Below are 19330 nucleotides of genomic sequence, written 5' to 3'. Positions count from 1 at the left end.
TTTTGGTCGTGTGTCCCCTACATCTTAAAAATTTCAAAACAAAATGCTCAAAATTGATCACATGGCCTGGCACACGGGCGTGTGGCTTGGCTGTGTGACCCCTGCACCTAAACATGGCCTAGCACACGGGCGTGTGACTTGGCCATGTGACCCAAGTCAAAGAGTTACACTGGTATAGACACGGGCTGGGACACAGCCGTGTGCCCCATTTTGAATTCCCACACAGCCTAAGACACGGGCATGTCTCTTGGTTGTGTGAGCCACACGGCCTAACCACATGGGAATGTACTCTGCACCTAAGTAAAATTTTGAAATTTCACGAAAAAATCTCTGAGTTCCCGATTTAGTCCCGACTTGATTCGAAGGTGTATTTTGAGCCTCGTGGGTTTATATAAGGAACTTTATGAATAATATATGACATGAATATTAAATAATATGAAATGTTTGTACTTGACCTGTTTATTCCAGTAATGCTCCATAACCCTATTCCGGTGACAGATACAGGTTAGGGGTGTTACAGAAACAAAAGCTTAAGGAGCCATTGTTGATAGCTTAAGGTTCAACCAACATTAGATTTATGCATATCAAGTTGTCGACTTAGGCAAAAAATGAAAAATTGTCAAATAGCCTTTGGTATTTACAGTGTTACCATTTTGTCAAGTAAGTTCATATGACTTACATGATTTCAAATTCGTTGTTAAATTATGTTAATTATTTATACATATAAACCAATGTAAGTTGGAATCAAACTATTTAGTAATGAAATTAGGTTGAATTGATTTGTTGAGATAATTTTGATGGACTAGTAAAAGTCTCATATATGAGATTACAGATTGATTCCCGACTGGACCGAGCTCTAGCATTTGTTGCAAACTCAAATATACATGTGACACAGGTTTAGCCTGGACTGATAATCTATTATCGTTTTAAAGGTTTAGCCTAGACCGATAATCTATTATTGTGTTGTCAAAGGTTTAGCCCGGGCGAGTAACAAAACACATATATTTTTGTATTTGATTAGCTCGGACAAGCATTAGATGTTATTTGCACTCGTATATTGAGTTTCTTTTATGAAGTTCCATCTGTAATTCAAAGGATAAATAGTATGAGTTTATGATGTTAATTTGGATGAAATATGAACTTTGAATATCTGTATGTACATTACTTATTGACCTCGAATTGTTGAACTATGTCATGATAGGAAAATATTTTGAATACCTATTTGCATTTAACTATTAAATGAGTAAGGTAATTTATTTAATTGAATTGTATGAACTTACTAAGTATTTTATATACTTACTTTTTTTATTATGTTCTGTAGATTTTGGACATTCTGAACGTGTCAATTGGATCAACGGAAGCTCACACCTACTATCTTTTGACTCGGTAGATTTCTGAAGTTTGAAAATGTGGACTTGTGGCATGTATATAGGATGCCTACTTTGCAAATTAATGATCATGTTTTAGTACTTCGGTTATGAATAAGATTATAATTAACCTTGATATATTAAGTGCTTGGTACCTAATTGACATTTAGTAAGTTGATGATGTTAGCCAATATTTGAATGACATTATGTGTAAGTTTAGCTAATAGCATGGCTTGATATTTAATGTTGGTAATTTTTTATGTTTAGAGTGAATGACTTGAATAGTATAAAATGGTTAAAGGCATGATTTAGTAAGGTATGCTTAAATTGTGAAAATAGATTCTTATGTTTTAGGTCTCTTATTGAACTTTGCTTATTGATATCTTAGTTAAAGTAATGATTATTGTATAAGTATGATTAGCCATGAAAAATCTTGGTATGAATGGTTGATGTTTCATGATTGAATTATGGTGCCAAATGAGGCATATTGGTTAAGCTTAGATTAAATGTTAAATTAGCATGTTTTGACATGTTTTAGTGAGGTTTGAATTGGTATAAATAGATATAAAATGTATATCTTGATTTCTAAGAAAGAATGGATGAAATTGCTTGAGTTTGAAGGTGTTTTGTGTACATATGGCCTGTGACATGATCTGTCACAGGGCCATGTACCCCACATGGTTGTGTGACACGGTCTATAACACGACTGTGTGCACTGTTTAATTTTTAGTGATTTTAGGCCCACATGAAACCAGTTGGTTACATTATTTGGAGACACGACCGTATGTCTCATCCTACACTGTCTAAGCTCTACTACACGGTTCGCCACACGGCCATGTCCTGCACCACACGATCTCTGCCCTGTCACATGGCTTGGCCACAAGGCCATGTGACCCATGTTTTCACTATTTACCTATATTTTTATAAAAGTTTCAATTTAATCCAGAATTGTTGTTAGTTTGTTTTAAATGTTCCGTAAGCTCGAATTAGGTCCCGATATAATTGAATAGCATGGAAATTATCTTTTTGTCTATGTTTGATTGATTGGTGAACAGTATTAACTTTTAGAGTGGTAATATCATGTAACTTGGGTACGACGACTGGACCAAGTATGGGGTGTTATACTGTAAGTTAGAGGGAGACTTATTTTCTAATTATTTACTTCTTTTTAATCATTAGCTAAAATGTGTTTTTTTTCCTTCAAAATGTCAAAAGGGGAGATTGTTGGAACATTAACTATCTATGTTTCAGCTAAAACATGCCATGTTAGAACACCACTTGATTTTATTTATGCAACTTATTTATTTTTATCCCTTTGTAGAATTTCAATAGAAATGAAGTATTTTTTTAATGGGCAGGAAATTTTATCCTTATTCTTTAAAGTTTTTGACTTAGTATTACTTCGAGCCAACGTTAATTTGAATTTTCTTGGAATTTAAGGCTTTGTTTCGAAAGTAAAAATGGAGATTTTGTGTGGATAATTCTTTTATTTTATATTTATATTTATCTCCTTACTATCTAATTCCCAAAAAATCTATCTCGGGCACTATCATTCACCCTCACCCAGTTCAATTTACACCATGGTAAATTTTATAAACCATCCTCCCATTGAAATAAACTATACTTAAAGTTTAAACTTTCTAAGAAGTCTAATTCTTTTGAGATTTATGGTTTTCTTTTCAATAATGTATTTTCAAACTCAAAATTAAGTACTCGCAACGAGTGCAAAGTAATTTATCATTGCACCCAACACTTTTAAGCATTTTCAAAGCTCTTTATATCCTTCACCTAACAACATTAATTCTAAGCCTATGGATACAGTTATTTCTAGCTCTAGCTACGAAGTACTTGGTCTTTCTATTCTCATCCTTCACGCACTTGGACCTCTTTTTTTATCTCTAAATGGACACTATATCATTACGCAATCCATAGGTGTTTAGTATACACCCTCTTCTCCGAAGTCCTTCCTCGCCTAAGTCCCTTTCCTTTCTCAAACCATTTAAGACTTCAATTAATTAAATTTTAAGCACATACATAGAGGGATGGAAGCATAGGTTTCCGGTATATCTACGGATGTGTAAGAAACATTGTTAGAAAAATCGAAAAATCTAATTTATTTCAATTCATAAGAAAGGGTGTCCATTGCCTACTTGAAAAAATTGGTTTTTGGTTCTTTGTTTGATAGTGACACCAAGGATAGATAACTCCTCACAATTAGCTTACCATTCAATTTTTCCAATTTATCAATATTACGATAAACTATAAGTCTTTCAGATCAACTTAAAAGCTGGTTCATTTTAATTTATGAAAATAAATCTCATATTGGGTCTTCATCACGCAGCAAATAGCCAAGAATAGATGGAGAAAAAATAGGACTATATATATATATCTAGGAATCCATCACATTTAGTGTGCCTCTTCATTTTTCTATTCCATCGCAAACTCTTCTTCCACCATGGCTTCCAAAAACCAACAGCATCATCATTTCACTTTTTGGCCTTACTAATCTTCATATTGGGTGTATGTGAAGCCACATCCCGCACTGCTCTGGAAGATGCATCCATGTACGAGAGGCATCAACAATAGATGGTCCAATTCGGACGAGTTTACAAGGACACCAACGAAAGGCAAAAGCATTTCCAAGTTTTCAAACAAAATGTGGCACGCATCGACTCTTTCAATGCTGCCAACAACAAGCCGTACAAGCTTGGTGTGAACCAATTTGCAGATCTAACCAACCAAGAGTTTACTACTTCTCGAAATGGGTTCAAGGGCCATATGTGTTCTAACACAGCTACCACTTTCAAATATGAGAACGCCACCGCATTGCCTTCTACCGTGGACTGGAGAAAGAAAGGAGCTATTACACCTATCAAGGACCAAGGCAATGCGGTCTGCTCTAATTTCTTGTTCTCACAAACATTACTAAAATATTACTATGATTTCTTCTTTGTATGTGTTGTGTTCTAAATATGTGTGTCTCGATCATGTGATGCTGAAATATAGGATGTTGTGGGGCGTTCTCGGCCGTGGCAGCCATTGAAGGGGTTACTAAATTGACAACAGAAAAGTTAATTTCGTTGTCCGAGTAGGAACTGGTGGGCTGTGACACCAAGGGTGAGGATCAAGACTGCGAAGGTGGTCTAATGGACGATGCATTGCAATTCATCGAGAAGAACAAAGGCCTAACAACCGAATCCATTTACCCCTACAAAGGAGTTGATGGCACATGCAATACCAACGAAGAAGCCAACCATGCGGCTAAGATAAATGGGTTTGAAGATGTGCCTGCCAATAGTGAAGATGCATTGCAGAAGGCCATTGCCAACCAACTTGTTTCTGTTGCCATCAATGCCGGGGGCTTCGACTTCCAGTTCTACTCGGGTGGTGTGTTTACGGGAAGTTGTGGCACAGCTCTGGACCACGGAGTGACGTCTTTTGGATATGGAGAGGTTGGTGAAGAACTCTTGGGGCAGTAGTTGGGGTGAAGAAGGCTACATTAAGATGAAAAGAGATGTGGATACAAAGGAAGGCCTTTGTGGCATTGCAATACAAGCATCCTACCCTACTGCATAAACATAACTTAAACCATAGTTGCATTTTCTATATATTCTTATATTATGAATTTTATACATGCTACTCTACGTGAATGTAGTATGAACAATGTAAACAAACACTTTGAGTGGCATACGCTAATGTCTATATATGTACATGCTGTCGAAACCATTTTTCATTTCAAGGGAAAAAACAGAAATCAACTTTTAAACAACATGTGGAGTCGCCACCAATCTTTTTGTTTAGGTGTGATTGGATTACTTGATAAGACATTTCATTTAAAAAATTTTTAATCTATGTAAAAAAAATGGGTTCGGGAGCCGATTACATAGGTGGAAGGGTTAGCACCCTCACTATGCCCAAAAAACTGGTACCAGATTGATCACATGTTGTCCTTATGTTTAAAATTTTAGAAAAGACATCTTGAAATATGGTTCTTATTGCCCAAAAATCGTTATTTCAATGCAAAATACTTGAAAAAGATCATAACCATGGACAAGAAAGGAATTAATTGAGAACATAGCTTGAAAGAAATAAACAAATGCAACCAAGAAAGAAATTTATTGGGAAGTGACCTGAAAAGAATAAGGTAATAAAGATAAGAAAAAATGGGTAAAAATGTAAAGCTAGGTGCCCTATATATCGCAGCTTGAGCTTCTCTGTACCAACTTCTTGAGGACCATTCTGAGCTCAATCTGTGTTTAGGGGATCCGAAGTACTTTGTTGATGCCCCAAGATGTAACATACTTCTTTCATTGTTAATTCAGGCATAGCAAGACTATTGTATGCCACATTTTAATCCAAATTTGAGCCGCCCTTTTCGGGTTTTCAATTCAAATCCCCTTTGGTCTCAAAGCGTCCTTTGCGGGTTTTCGCCTTGCCCTCTCCTTTTCTTTCTTCTTTTTTATTTTTTTTCTTTATTTTCTTTTTTTAATTTTTCTTCTCTTTTTTTTATTTTTTTTATTTTGATCTCTTTTTTTTAAAGGTCTCAAGGCGCCCTTTGCGGGTTTTCACATTGGCCTCTCCCTTTTAGGTAGAATACTCTTTGACTGCATTTTGAATTCCCCGAACCAAGCAAATCCTTTCCTTCAATATCAATGCTCCCTTCTTTATTACATAAGGTCCCCCCTAGTTCGGCATATTTCTTCCTTTGAAGTCCTTTTGTATAAGAAGGATCTTCTTCAACATCAAGTTCCCCTCATAGAATTTTCATGTCATTCATTTATAGTGCATTAGACCACGATAGAATCTCCTCTCTTCGAATTCAATTGATCATATCATGCTTAGATCCATTTTGCCTTATCCAACTTCAACTTTAACAAGACTCGGAGAAAAAGAACCTCATCTTCAAAATCGTTTCTATCCCATAAACCAATGAGCAATGTGTTGCCCCAAAAAAGGTCCTGGCCAATGTTCGATAAGTATAGAGGGTAAATGATAACTTTTTTATGCCAATCTTTGCAAGCCTCAGTCGTCTTTCACTATGACCTTTGTTTTATGGTTTTACTGCTTTCCCTTTTCTTTTTCTATTTTTGAACTTTTGTTTTTCTTTTTGGATGCCTTTATTGCATGGTAATATGGTTTCTGATATTTGAACAGACCACAAACTTTTGTCATTGTGCAGTTGTATTAGAAATGATCCTTTTTGACATTACTTGTCAGTAAATTTTCTTTTTGAGATTTGATGGCTGTTGACCTTGTAATATTGGCATATGAAGCGACCTTCACCCTCTTCGTGAAGTAATCAATGACTGCCAAGATGAATCAACGTGTATTAGACGAGAATGGTCCGATAACATCCATGCCCCATATAGAGAAAGTCTGTGAAGAAATGAATATGGCTTGTCTCCCTAAATACAGCTTAACGAATGACATCCCCTTCCATGGTGGATCATCAATACCCAAACCTCATGATTAGCATGGCTACCATGGAACCATTAACATGTGTCCTTCTGACACTATATAGACATTTTTTTAGCGTCTACAAATCTTAGTATCCTAAGCATATCCTGACATGATTATGCGATAATATCTTTGAATTCTTGGAATAACTCAATAACGATTCGCTTTGTCTTTGTGGTGACCCAGGCTTCGATCTTTGCCTTTTGCTCACAATGTCTATAAATCCTTTGTAAAGTAGGATTCGTTTTTCATCTTGTTCTACCGTCCTTAACAAATCAGAAATAAGTCACAATCTCTATTATCTTCAAAGTTCTGAGATCCACTTAAACACATATCTCACCCCAAAAGGGAGTCAGTTACAGCGTTGCTCATGTCATTGATATCTGGGAACCTATTGTAGGTACAAAGGCAAATTCCAAAGAATAAATAATTCCAATGATGATTTTTTGTATGGTATGATCATGAATGAAGAATGAAAGTATATTTTAAAAAAAATAGTCCAAAAAACAAAAGAATATATAAAGAATGAAAGAATATTTACTCAAAAAGAATGCATTTTATTGAAATAAAAATTTTTGGACACAAGCCTATTTCACAAAAGGATTCTTATTGCCCCTAGGCTTAAGGCAACAAGCGTGTTTTGAATATTACTCTAAATCAGCTCTAAAAATAAAATGATCTCTTCCACAGTCCCAATGTTTAAAACACCCCTAAGTACATAAGGGTTTGTAAACTTTTATTCCCTAGACCTCTCTTTAGATATGTCATTCAAATTCTCTTTGATAACTAGTGGTTACAACCCTTGGTTGCCCTATGTTGACCAATTTGGAAGGCATACTCATGATGTTCACTTCATTTCCTCATTTCTAGGGGTTAACCTTTCGGCGCTTTCTCCCCTATCTATCTTCCCACTTCTTATTGCATTTTCAATCATCCCACTTGACATTACTATATCTGAAAAGCTCAAAGTGTCACTTCCCAACATATAGTCAATGGACAGGGCTTTTAGAGTATTGACGAAAAGTATCAAAGTCTCATTTTCCAGAAGAGGCAGTTGTACTTGTGTTGCTACCTCTCTCCATCTTTAGGCATATTGCCTGAAGCTCTCATTTTGCTTCATTTCCATAGGGTTCCATGTCCGTTACATGGCCATACTGCTTCATAAAAGCCTGTGCTAAGTCCTTCCATGAATGGATTTTAACACAACTCAATTGATTGTACCATCTAGCTGCTGACCAGATCAGACTATCTTGGAAGCAATGTATTAATAATTGGTCATTACTAACATATCCTGTCATCCTTCGACAGAACAAATGTGAGCTTTAGGATAACTAGTCTCATTGTACTTTTCAAACTCTGGAGTTTTAAATTTCGGCGAGAGTACTAGATCGGGGACCAAACTCAGATCTTTGGCGCCAATCCTACAATAGAAGTCAACACTCTCCATTATCTTCAATTTTTCCTCCAACCACCTATACCGATCCTCAAGTTCTCTTGGCAATTCCCTTTTTGCTTTTTTCCATTTCATCCAGATCAGGAACTTTAAGATTGGTTAAGTTGCCCCTCGGATTGAAGCCTAAGCCTATCGAGTAATCCACTGGTGAAGAGGTACCGACCTAATATTGCTGAGTTCTAATAATAGGTGCATCTTGTAGACATGTCTGAACATTTGTTGAGATGAAACCCGGAGGATAGAGAAGTTCCTTATTGTCTTTCCCAGTATTGATCATAGAGCTTTTTCCTTTTTCTAGCCCCTTAGCCAGCAATTGGGACAGCTGATTCATCACATTCCTTTGAGACTCTAGTACTTGGTCTATCATATCTAGTTGGATCTTTGCCAGTTGCTCTTGCATTTGCATTTGCAACTGATCTTGCATCTCTCTTTGAAGTTGTTCAAGTCTTTCCAATCTTTGGTCCATATCTTTTGTCTTAGCACGGGTACCATAACAACGCTTGGTTGGTAAGTTTTTATCAATTCTCAGATTAACTGAAATGATTTCAACTAATTAGGGACCCTTTTATGAAAATCTAATGCAAATGATGCAATGATGCAATGCAATGCAAATATATGAGATGAATGCAATGCAGTTATAAACAAAACAAAAACAAAACACGTTAGTACAGGTGAAATAAATATCAAATAAAGTACCTATTCAGGTAACCACTAAATTTGGGCAAGGTTCTACTTAAGGTGGATTCTCAAGGTTCACTACATGTAGCTCGGTTCTAGAGAAATGGTACCTGAACCAGCAAATTTCTCAATTCTCACCCATCATAGGCTCATATGAATCGAGTTCGGTTCAGGAGAATACATTTCCCTATGACAATGCGGAGATGAAAATCTCACAAAATCATAGGTACGGATGTATCCCGGAAGAAATCCATTAGCCCATGCGGAGGTGAAAACCTCACAAAAGCATAGTTTCTTACTCCCACTTAACAGGTATAACTACAGCGGTCATGCAATACAATGCAGTACTATTCCAGAAGACCACAACAATCATACAAACAATGCAATCAAAAGAAACATAATTTCCAAAACCAATTTTCAAAAGGAAAAAAGGATAGCAAATAATCAATTTATGGCCTGACTCTCTTGTTCAATCCCTAGCGGAGTCGCGAAGCTGTCGAAACCATTTTTCATTTCAAAGGAAAAAACAGAAATCGACTTTTAAACAACATGTGGAGTTGCCACCAATCTTTTTGTTTAGGTGTGATTGGATCACCTGATAAGACATTTCGTTTAAAACATTTTTAATCTATGTAAAAATAAAATAAAATGGGTTCGGGAGCCGATTACGTAGGAGGAAGGGTTAGCACCCTCACTACACCCAAAAACTGGTACCAGATTGATCACATGCTGTCCTTATGTTTAAAATTTTAGAAAAGAAATCTTGAAATATGGTTCTTATTAAAATGTTTGAGTGGTGTAAACTGGTCATCAAAATTCTCTCGTTTCAAAGGTATGCAGCATCACATCCAGCACGATTGGACACGATTCTTCATACCTTTGAAAACACAATTGATTTTTTGACTCCCAAAAGGTTAAAAATTATAAAAGGATATCCAGATATTTAGTCCAACGAAAAATCGAAACCCAGCACGGTAGGGCACGATTCTTCGAATTTCCAAATATTGAACATTGTCTTATTTAAATTTTTTTTAAATAAACCATTGTAAACTATCTCAAAACGCCTTAATTTTACTTGAAATAAAAGGGAATAATTAACTTTAAAACCAAAAGTGAAAATAAACAAAAGGCGAAATTACGAACATTGGACAATATACACGAGTAATATATCCTTTTAATGAGTGAAATTATTATAGTCATGAAAAGAAAAAATAAATTTACGAACATACAATAACAATGTGCTCACATCCAACGTTAATAAATTAGAATAAAATATAACAATTTTCAAACATAGATGAACAGAAATTGAAGTAATAGTACAAAAGACTGATTGACAATATACAATATAAAATAATATGAAAAATAAAACGAAACACATAATATACAGAGCAATATGGACACTGAGAGCCAATATAATACACAACAATTTAAAAACTATATGAAAAACTTACAAATAAATAATGCATGATAGGGTTTGAAATGGTTTACATATATAAAAATAAAACGTAAAAATATGTAAATGGATATTAAAATAAAAATATTGTGAAAGAAGAAATTCGGAGCAAATATCATACAAAAATATTTTAAAAACAATAAATATCTATTTAAAGGTGATAATATACATACAATAATAAAAAATTGATGTAAACAATATATATAATGAAGATATAATAAAAATAAAGAATAAACAATATACATAAAAGAATAACAAGCCAATATATAATAAAACTATATATACATGAAAGAATCCTAAATAACAAAGAAATAATAAAATATGTTTTTTCAAGAATAAATTACATACATAATAAATTTAAAAGGAGATGCAAATAACCAGATTTAAAAGAAATTATATATATATAATAACATAGAATCACTAATGTTTATAAAATAAAACTATTTTTAATATAAATTATATATATAGGTAATTTAAATTAAATATTGTACAAAATTTTAAAACAATATGATATATAAAAGGTGATTTTAAAATTAGACTTTTATAATAAAAACAAAGTAATTTATGAAAGTAATTTAAAATGTATAAAAAATTTAAGAGATAAACACTAAATGAATGTATAAAAGAAATAATGAATTATACAAATTAAAATGGAAAAAAAACTTAATTGAAAAAAAATTAAACTAACAGAGATAATTAATAAATAAAATAAATCAATGAAACTGTTATAAGGACTAAAATACAATGCGCGTGAATGCACGAGGGCTAAAAGTGCAAATGTTCCCAACTCCAAAAAAAACACTCAAGGGCGGACTGAATTGGAATAGCGCGCAAACTTCAAGGCAGAAATGAAAGAAATAGGATAAGATTAAATTAAGGGTGGTGCAAATGGGAGGGACTGGTCGCGAAAATTTTCCGTTTAAAGTGAAAATGCGCATACCCAGCTTACAAATGGGGTCAACGCGCGAGCTTTCTTGTTTTACCAAATGACGCCATTTTTTAACGTTAAAACTAAAAGAAATTGGATGGCAATCTGCCATTTTCTTTAAACAATCAAAGCAAATCCCTAATTCTCTCGTTCTTTAACCGATTCTCAAAGACCAAACCCTAGCCACTTCAAAAACAAAGAAAATTCCCACTTTCACTATTCGGCTGATTAACACTCTAAAATCCCCATCTCAGGCTTCGATTTCGAAGGAGATAAGGACTCCGATGGCTCGTTTTCGAAGGTAAACTCCCCTCTATCTTTTCCTTTTGTTCTTAAACGCAATGACGAATGATTGAAAAAGATCAATCGCCAGAAAGTGCTAAAATTTAAAGAAATTTAAATAGAAATCACCTTCTAAAAATTCTAACTGCCTTCTTCGTATTCCCCCCTTTTTCTTTTCACATTTTTTTTTAAAATGTAAATGATAAAAACAAAAGAAATAAAAAATGATCAACAGAATATTAAAGAGATTTAAGAAAAAGCAATCACCTTCTCCAAAAAATCCTTTGAATTTTTATTGAGTATCAGTATGTAGTATGAGTGCGTAATATGCGTCCCCCCCCCCCAAAAAATACATAGTACATTCAGTCCCTTTTTATAGCTGAAAAATGAAAATAAAATAAATAAGAAAACTAATCTGCTACGTATTCTGTTATTTGCTCCTTCTTGTGTGTTCCATTTGCAAGTGTGGAGAAATGGCAGTACAGAAGAAGCCGCTCGTGGAAGCCGTGCGTGGGAACTACTAGTGGGATCGATCTGTTGTTGCTTTAGCACATTCGAGAAACCCCTAGAGTTTCTGGTGTTTTCACATTATTGGGCTCCTTTGAGCCGTTTATTAATTGGGTGTAATGGGTTTTGTTGGGCCAGGGATTAAGTTGGGGTTTGGGTTGTTTGGGTTAGGTTTAATTTAGGTTTATTTAGAGTTGTTTAATAGAGCATAAATTTAGACTTTGGGCTTTATTATTATTATTATTATTTTATATATTTTGATTTGCTTTTTTTTTTTTTGTATAAACCCGGATAAAAATTGGGCCTTACACATGCTACTCCATATGAACGATGTAAACAAACACTATAAGGCACATACATATTTAGGAGAATCCCAATGTCTATTTTTAATATTTTATAATTTTAAGGGGTGACTTATTTATATTGCAAAATCAAATATTTTATATTAAGGGGACTCAATTGTTCTAATTATTACATGTCAAGTCTCAATTATTTCACTGATGTTTTTAAATTTGTTTCATTTTTGGCTCACCTAGCACTTTTGTGGAATAATGACACTTTTTTTTTTAGTATAATGATAATTTTTGTCTTTAATATTTATATTTTCTGATATTAGTTTTATTTAAAACATATAAAATTCTAAAAAATATTTTAAAAAATTTAAGATATAAAAATGATAAAAAGTTATAAAAATATTGAAATTCTAGAAACAAATTATATAAAAGAAATTTAAAAAAAATTAAACTTAAATTTTTTTTAAAAAAAATAGATAAATTAAAAAAAAGTTATAAAAAATTATTAGAAATTTCATTTTTTATGGATTGGAGAAGGTGAAGTGGCATTTGTAGTTTCCATCCTTTAGGCTCGTAATTGGTATATTTAGTTCTAAGCTCAGTTGAGTTGCTAGAATTTGAGCGGCAATACATAGTATGCACCTCCACATTTGCGTTGGTAGTTTGGTAGCATTGACCCAATAAACATTCTTCTATTTGTCTTTTCACCCACACCACGTTTCCTTTCAACACCCTGAAAATCGTGTGTGTATATATAATGCACTATTCAATTTAAAAAAAGACTCCAACACCATTACTTAAGACCCAAAAAGTAGAACGAGAGTGAGCTTTAGAAATAAATCGATTTGGAGTCAAAGGCTACTCTCAGCAACTCTGGAACTGTATATGTAGATAAGCTTAGGATAGTTAGATTTTAATTTTTATAATTTTTAATTATTTTAAGATTTTTATCGTTTTTATAAATCTTTACTAATTTGTATATTTTTTAAAGAATCGGTATAGGATATTAGTGGGGTGTACCTTGTATTTTCGGCCGAACAGGCAGCGACGTCACGACAAGAAGCTTCCTGACGTTACAATGACAAACGACATCGTGATGACACAAATGTGGACTGGTAACGTGTTCCCCACATAAATTGGGTTTTTTCCTCAGTTGAACTCTACTATCTTTTCCTAATTAAACTCTGATTACTTTATTGATATTTTAGTCTGATTAGACCTCTAATCTTAGCTTATAAAAGGGGTCATTGTATCCTTGTTTTGATAGGCCAAGTAAGAGGCAATAAAAGATGTACTACTACACGGCTTTTCTTTTGGTGTGATAAGATGTACTTGCAGAAGAGTTTTGGTAACAATTTTCGTGATAATTATGGAGAGAATATTGTACCCCTTTTGAGATAACTCTATGAAGGTTAGGGTTTTGTTTTTGAGTTTTCTCTATGAGAGTTAGGGATTTATTTTTGGGGTTTTGGGTTTTGGGTTTGTACGTTTAGTATATTTAAGTTTATTTTCTTCATATTGTACTCTCGTTTGTTTACTTATTTAGTGAAAAGCCAAAACCTCATTTGCTTGTGGTTTTTATCCTTTTTGGAGGAATTTTTCACGTAAAATTTGTGTTCAATCTTCTCAACCTTTTCTATTTCGTTGTTTATACGGGTCAATCCCCAACAAATTGGTAACAGATCTTGGTTTGGGCTGCAATCGACCCTTTCAGGGATGGCATTAACAAATTTAGGTATCGAAAAGTTCAATGGTATCAAAGATTTCAGATTGTAGTAGTTCCGGATAAAGCAGAGTGTTTAAAGCAATGTTGGTCGCAAAGGGTGACAGTCAAGTGGAGGGAGTTGATTTTCTCGATGTTTTCTATCTTGTTGTGAAGCACGTCTGTTCGTGTATCAGTGGCCCTAGTTGCATTATACAACCTTGATTTGAAGACTAGGAGTCTTTCGATTTCCAAGTTCAAGAATGGTTTGGGTTTCGTTAACATTCTTCAAAGATAGAGTTCGGCCCGTGACGAGGCATGGAGAAGAAGGTATGGTAAATACGAGTCAATGTGGATATTTGTGAGTTGTACCTCGTATTTTCGGTCGAATAGACGGTGACATCATGACGAGAAGCCTCTCGACGTTGAGATGATGGAAGACGTCGTAACGACACAAATGGAGACGTTGCAACGTGGCAACTTGTTCCCCACATAAATCGGGTTTCTTCTCCAATTAAACTATGTTATCTTTTCCCAGTTAAACTCTAATTACTTCATGGATATTTTAGTCTGATTAGACGACTAATCTTTACCTATAAAAGCGGTCATTGTATCCCTGTTTAAAAGGCAAATTAAGAGGCAATAAAATATGTAGAAGTATAGGGCCTTTCTTTTGGGGGCAACAAGATGTAGTCGTAGATAAGTTTTGGTGAGAGTTTTCGTGGTAACTATGGAGAAAATTTTGTATCCCTTTTGAGAGGACTCTATGAAAGTAAAGGTTTTGTTTTTGAGTTTGCTCTATGAGAGTTAGTGCTTTATTTTTGGGGCTTTAGGTTTATACGTTTAGTACATTTAAGTTTATGTTCTCTATATTGTACTCTCATTTGTTTACTTTTTTAGTGAAAAGTTGAAGTCTTCTTTAATCGTGGTTTTTATCCTTTTCAAAGAAGTTTTCCACATAAAATGTGTTCAATCTTCTCAACCTTTTTTATTTCGTTGTTTATACAGGTCGATCCTTAAAAATATTTTTATATAGATGATACAAATAGAGAAATTTTGGAAATTTTAAAAAGAATTTTCCAGGATTTTCTCTCACATTACCTTTTTAAAAAACTTCATATATTTTTGTTTAATTTAATTTTTTTTTTATTTTCAATGTTTTTCAGAATTTTTTTTACTTTTTTTAAAAATCAAATTTTAATAATTTTTGCATGAAATCAATGTGCAATTGATAGAAAGCATAAAATCTTAGTTAAAAAAATGTTATTATATAAACTAAAAAAGACGTTAGTGATCAAATTGTAATTTTATTATATAAATGTTTGCTTATATTAAGTTGTTTTATTTGTTTATATAATTATCTATATATATCTTTATTCGCTAACGTATTTTGTCAAATGCAAATGTAAGATCTCTAAATTTGGGACTGATAGTGCGTGATTCATTTGTTGTATTGTATATTAAAAATAATAAAATTACTCACTGAGCTAAGCTCAACAAATGTAGGAAAACTAACTTACATACACAAATTTTGGTGCTCTTCATTAATTTTTTTCTTTTTACAGTTTTTACAATATCAAGTCCTAATCATCATTGTAATTAGAAACTTTCATTCTAAGTTAGCAACTATATAGTTTCCAAATTAAGAATACGTCACTGTAATTAAACACTTTCATTCTAAGTTAACAACTTAAACAATTAACAACTTTAGGTCTCAAAGTTATATACATGTTATTCATGCACCAAATTCTTGGCCCATGGAAACAAGCTAACATATATTTTTAATTCACAAATAAATAGTCATATTATATTTTTGGGTCATGCTCAAAGGTGATAATCCAACATGAAATTGCACATGTTTTAGGGTGACATGAACGAAAGGGCAGGGTGAGATAGCAATTTTGTTTGGTTTCATTCATGCGAGGGCTTTTGAATACAAAATCAGACTCCTCCGGCTTCCCAATTGCATTAATTCGATAAACTACAAATTAAATCTCCAAATAAACTGCACTTGATTTAGATTAATTTATCAAACAATGCTGACAATGGGTCTTTATCATAGGATGTTGAAGGGCAAGCATATAGACAAGATATGTGTCCTGAAAACACCTCAAATATGCATCGCAACAATTTGGACTTTGGACTATATAGTTTCCAAATTAAGAATACATCACAATCGGTGTGCCTTATCATTTTTCTAATTATTTATCAAAACAATTATCATCAACAAGACTTTGCAGTGCACCAGCAGAAAGCCAAGATGGGGAAAGAATTGGACTATATATAAGTCTAGGAATTCATCACATTTGGTGTGCCTCTTCATTTTTCTATTTCATCGCAAACTCTTCTTCCACCATGGCTTCCAAAAACCAGCTTCATCATCAATTCCTTTATTTGGCCTTACTATTCTTCATATTGGGTGTATGTGAAGCCACATCCCGCACTGCTCTGGAAGATGCATCCATGTACGAGAGGCATCAACAATGGATGGTCAAATTCGGACGAGTTTACAAGGACACCAACGAGAGGCAAAAGCGTTTCCAGATTTTCAAACAAAATGTGGCACGCATCGACTCTTTCAATGCTGCCAACAACAAGCCGTACAAGCTCGGTGTGAACCAATTTGCAGATCTAACCAACCAAGAGTTCACTGCTTCTCGAAATGGGTTTAAGGGCCATATGTGTTCCAACACGGCTACCACTTTCAAATACGAGAACGCCACCGCATTGCCTTCTACCGTGGACTGGAGAAAGAAAGGAGCTGTTACACCTATCAAGGACCAAGGCCAATGCGGTCTGCTCTAATTTCTTGTTCTCAGAAACACTACTAAAATATTACTATGCTTTCTTCTTTGTCTGTGTTGTGTTCTAACTATGTGTGTGTCTCGATCATGTGATGCTGAAATATAGGATGCTGTTGGGCGTTCTCGGCCGTGGCAGCCATGGAAGGGGTTACTAAATTGACAACAGGAAAGTTAATTTCGTTGTCCGAGCAGGAACTGGTGGACTGTGACACCAAGGGTGAGGATCAAGGCTGCGAAGGTGGTCTAATGGACGATGCATTCCAATTCATCGAGAAGAACAAAGGCCTAACAACCGAATCCATTTACCCCTACAAGGGAGTTGATGGCACATGCAATACCAACGAAGAAGCCAACCATGCGGCTAAGATAAATGGGTTTGAAGATGTGCCTGCCAATAGTGAAGATGCACTGCAGAAGGCCGTTGCCAACCAACCTGTTTCTGTTGCCATCGATGCCGGGGGCTTCGACTTCCAGTTCTACTCGGGTGGTGTGTTTACGGGAAGTTGTGGCACCGACCTGGACCACGGAGTGACGGCTGTTGGATATGGAGAGGATGGTGGGACTAAATATTGGTTGGTGAAGAACTCTTGGGGCAGTAGCTGGGGTGAAGAAGGCTACATTAGGATGCAAAGAGATGTGGATGCAAAGGAAGGCCTTTGTGGCATTGCAATGCAAGCATCCTACCCTACTGCATAAACATAACTTAAACCATAGTTGCCTTTTCTATATATTCTCATATTATGAATTTTATACATCCTACTCTACGTGAATACTATGAACAATGTAAACAAACATTTTGAGTGGCAAACCCCAACGTCTATATATATACGTGCTACTCCATATGAACGATGTAAACAAGGCAGATACATATTTAGGAGCACCCCAATGTCTATTTTTAATATTTTATAATTTTAAGGGGTGACTTAATTATATTTCAAAATCAAATATGATATGAGTATATGAAATCTATTTAGGATTTCCAAAATCAATTATCAAATGAGTATATGAAATCAAATACAAGAGGCAACAAACTCTAGTGTATATTAAGGCATGATGTCGCCTCTAAATTCTATTTTAAATAGAACCTGTATTTTTTTTAAAAAAATATTATTGTTTAATTAGGCATTATTTGAACAAAACTATTGTACTATTTTTCTATAAATAGGAACAATGAGTTAACCAATTAAGGTATACTTTTGAGGACAGATAATGGCAATTTATTTTAAGAATAAATTCAATTTTCTCAAGAATACTCATAGTTACGGGACTATAGAGAGAATTTATGTTTCTACTGAAAGTTAAACAAAGTTTTCATTCTGTGCACTTATTCAATTTGTTTGAGTCCACATTCAAAGAAATTCGGAGTTCAAGGATAGTAGAGAAGATCAATCAGTTGAAAGTCGGGAAATGACTTAGTTTGCCTTCGTACAAAGCACAAATATAATTTAAATTGTAGTTTACTATTATAAATATCAAAAGGGCTCGCTTTTAAGAAGAAGTTTAAACTTCTATCATGCCTGAAAACACTATTTTCTAAACTGATTTTACTAACAAAAACAAGTTCCTTTCATGAACAGATTAGTGCTCTCTATCTCTTGTACATAAAACAATAACTAAGTCTCCAATATATTGGCGTTACTCGACTTGTATAATTAAGTTATACATTATTTGACTTTTATAATTGAGTTAGTACGATTGCCTTGAGCCTACAATGTTGTATTCTCCAAATGTGCAACAAGGATCTTGAAGAAACACATTACAACAAAACAGGGTTTTAGCGGCGCTTTTCTCAAAATTACTGCTAAAGAACGTGACCTTTAGCGGTTTTCTCAAAAAACGCGACTAATTTTAGCAGAATTCTAATATCCTATTCTCATTCATATACAACCCTTCCTGTAACATCAAATCCAACCAAAACAGCAAATCTAAATGATACTTCAAAAATCTAACAAAAGCTATATTATCTAAATTAATAAATGAAATAATAAAATATTCTTACAGTAATGTTAAAAGTTATATTGCTAAAACATTCTTACAATAAGAAAATAAAAGTATAAGATGGTGGATTCTGCGACTGCTGAAACATCCTCATCATATTCTGAAGTTGTAGCTAGAGTTCGTTGTATTTTCTGTTTTGCTCTGCTTCCCTCGCTGCTGCCTCCGCTTTAAGTTGAGCAATTTGCCCAACTGTGCTCGCTTGCATCTGAGTCATCTGGTCTCTTAACCTCTAAACTTTATGGACACGTAAGTAAGAAACACACACACACATATATACCAGAGCTAACTATTAGAGAAACATTTGATTTTGCTGCAAATATATAGATATATATGCATCAGTTTATTCAAGTTTGTTTTATTCCAGTATCACCAAATATGAGTCACTTAAATTTCACTTTAACTAACACT

The 19330-nt window shown here is 34.1% G+C and overlaps 1 protein-coding gene, 1 long non-coding RNA gene and 1 pseudogene across 5 annotated transcripts; all 3 read left to right on the top strand.

Moving 5' to 3' along the window:
- Positions 1 to 3822: 3822 nt before the first annotated feature.
- LOC107961440 (senescence-specific cysteine protease SAG39-like) lies at positions 3823 to 4943 on the top strand (annotated as a pseudogene).
- A 6259-nt stretch (positions 4944 to 11202) lies between these two features.
- On the top strand, positions 11203 to 15051 carry LOC107959643 (uncharacterized). Of its 4 annotated transcripts, XR_005927489.1 has the most exons (4): positions 11203 to 11637; positions 12083 to 13533; positions 13686 to 13829; positions 14133 to 15051. It is a non-coding gene; the product is annotated as an uncharacterized lncRNA (long non-coding RNA). The 4 variants fall into 4 exon arrangements; XR_001700856.2 differs by lacking the exon at positions 13686 to 13829 and having other exon boundaries at positions 11206 to 11637; XR_005927490.1 differs by lacking the exon at positions 13686 to 13829 and having other exon boundaries at positions 11206 to 11637; positions 14101 to 15051.
- Positions 15052 to 16373: 1322 nt separating this feature from the next.
- On the top strand, positions 16374 to 17732 carry LOC107959646 (senescence-specific cysteine protease SAG39). Its single transcript, XM_016895739.2, has 2 exons — positions 16374 to 16914; positions 17031 to 17732. Exons 1-2 carry the CDS (start codon positions 16476 to 16478, stop codon positions 17618 to 17620), a joined length of 1029 nt encoding a protein of 342 aa, XP_016751228.2. The 5' UTR covers positions 16374 to 16475; the 3' UTR covers positions 17621 to 17732.
- The last annotated feature ends 1598 nt before the right edge of the window (positions 17733 to 19330 follow it).

Source organism: Gossypium hirsutum, chromosome A05 (assembly GCF_007990345.1).
Source record: "Gossypium hirsutum isolate 1008001.06 chromosome A05, Gossypium_hirsutum_v2.1, whole genome shotgun sequence".
Lineage (NCBI taxonomy): Eukaryota > Viridiplantae > Streptophyta > Magnoliopsida > Malvales > Malvaceae > Gossypium > Gossypium hirsutum.
The sequence above is the reverse complement of the archived record's forward strand: the minus strand, read 5'-3'. Positions and strand labels throughout refer to the sequence as shown.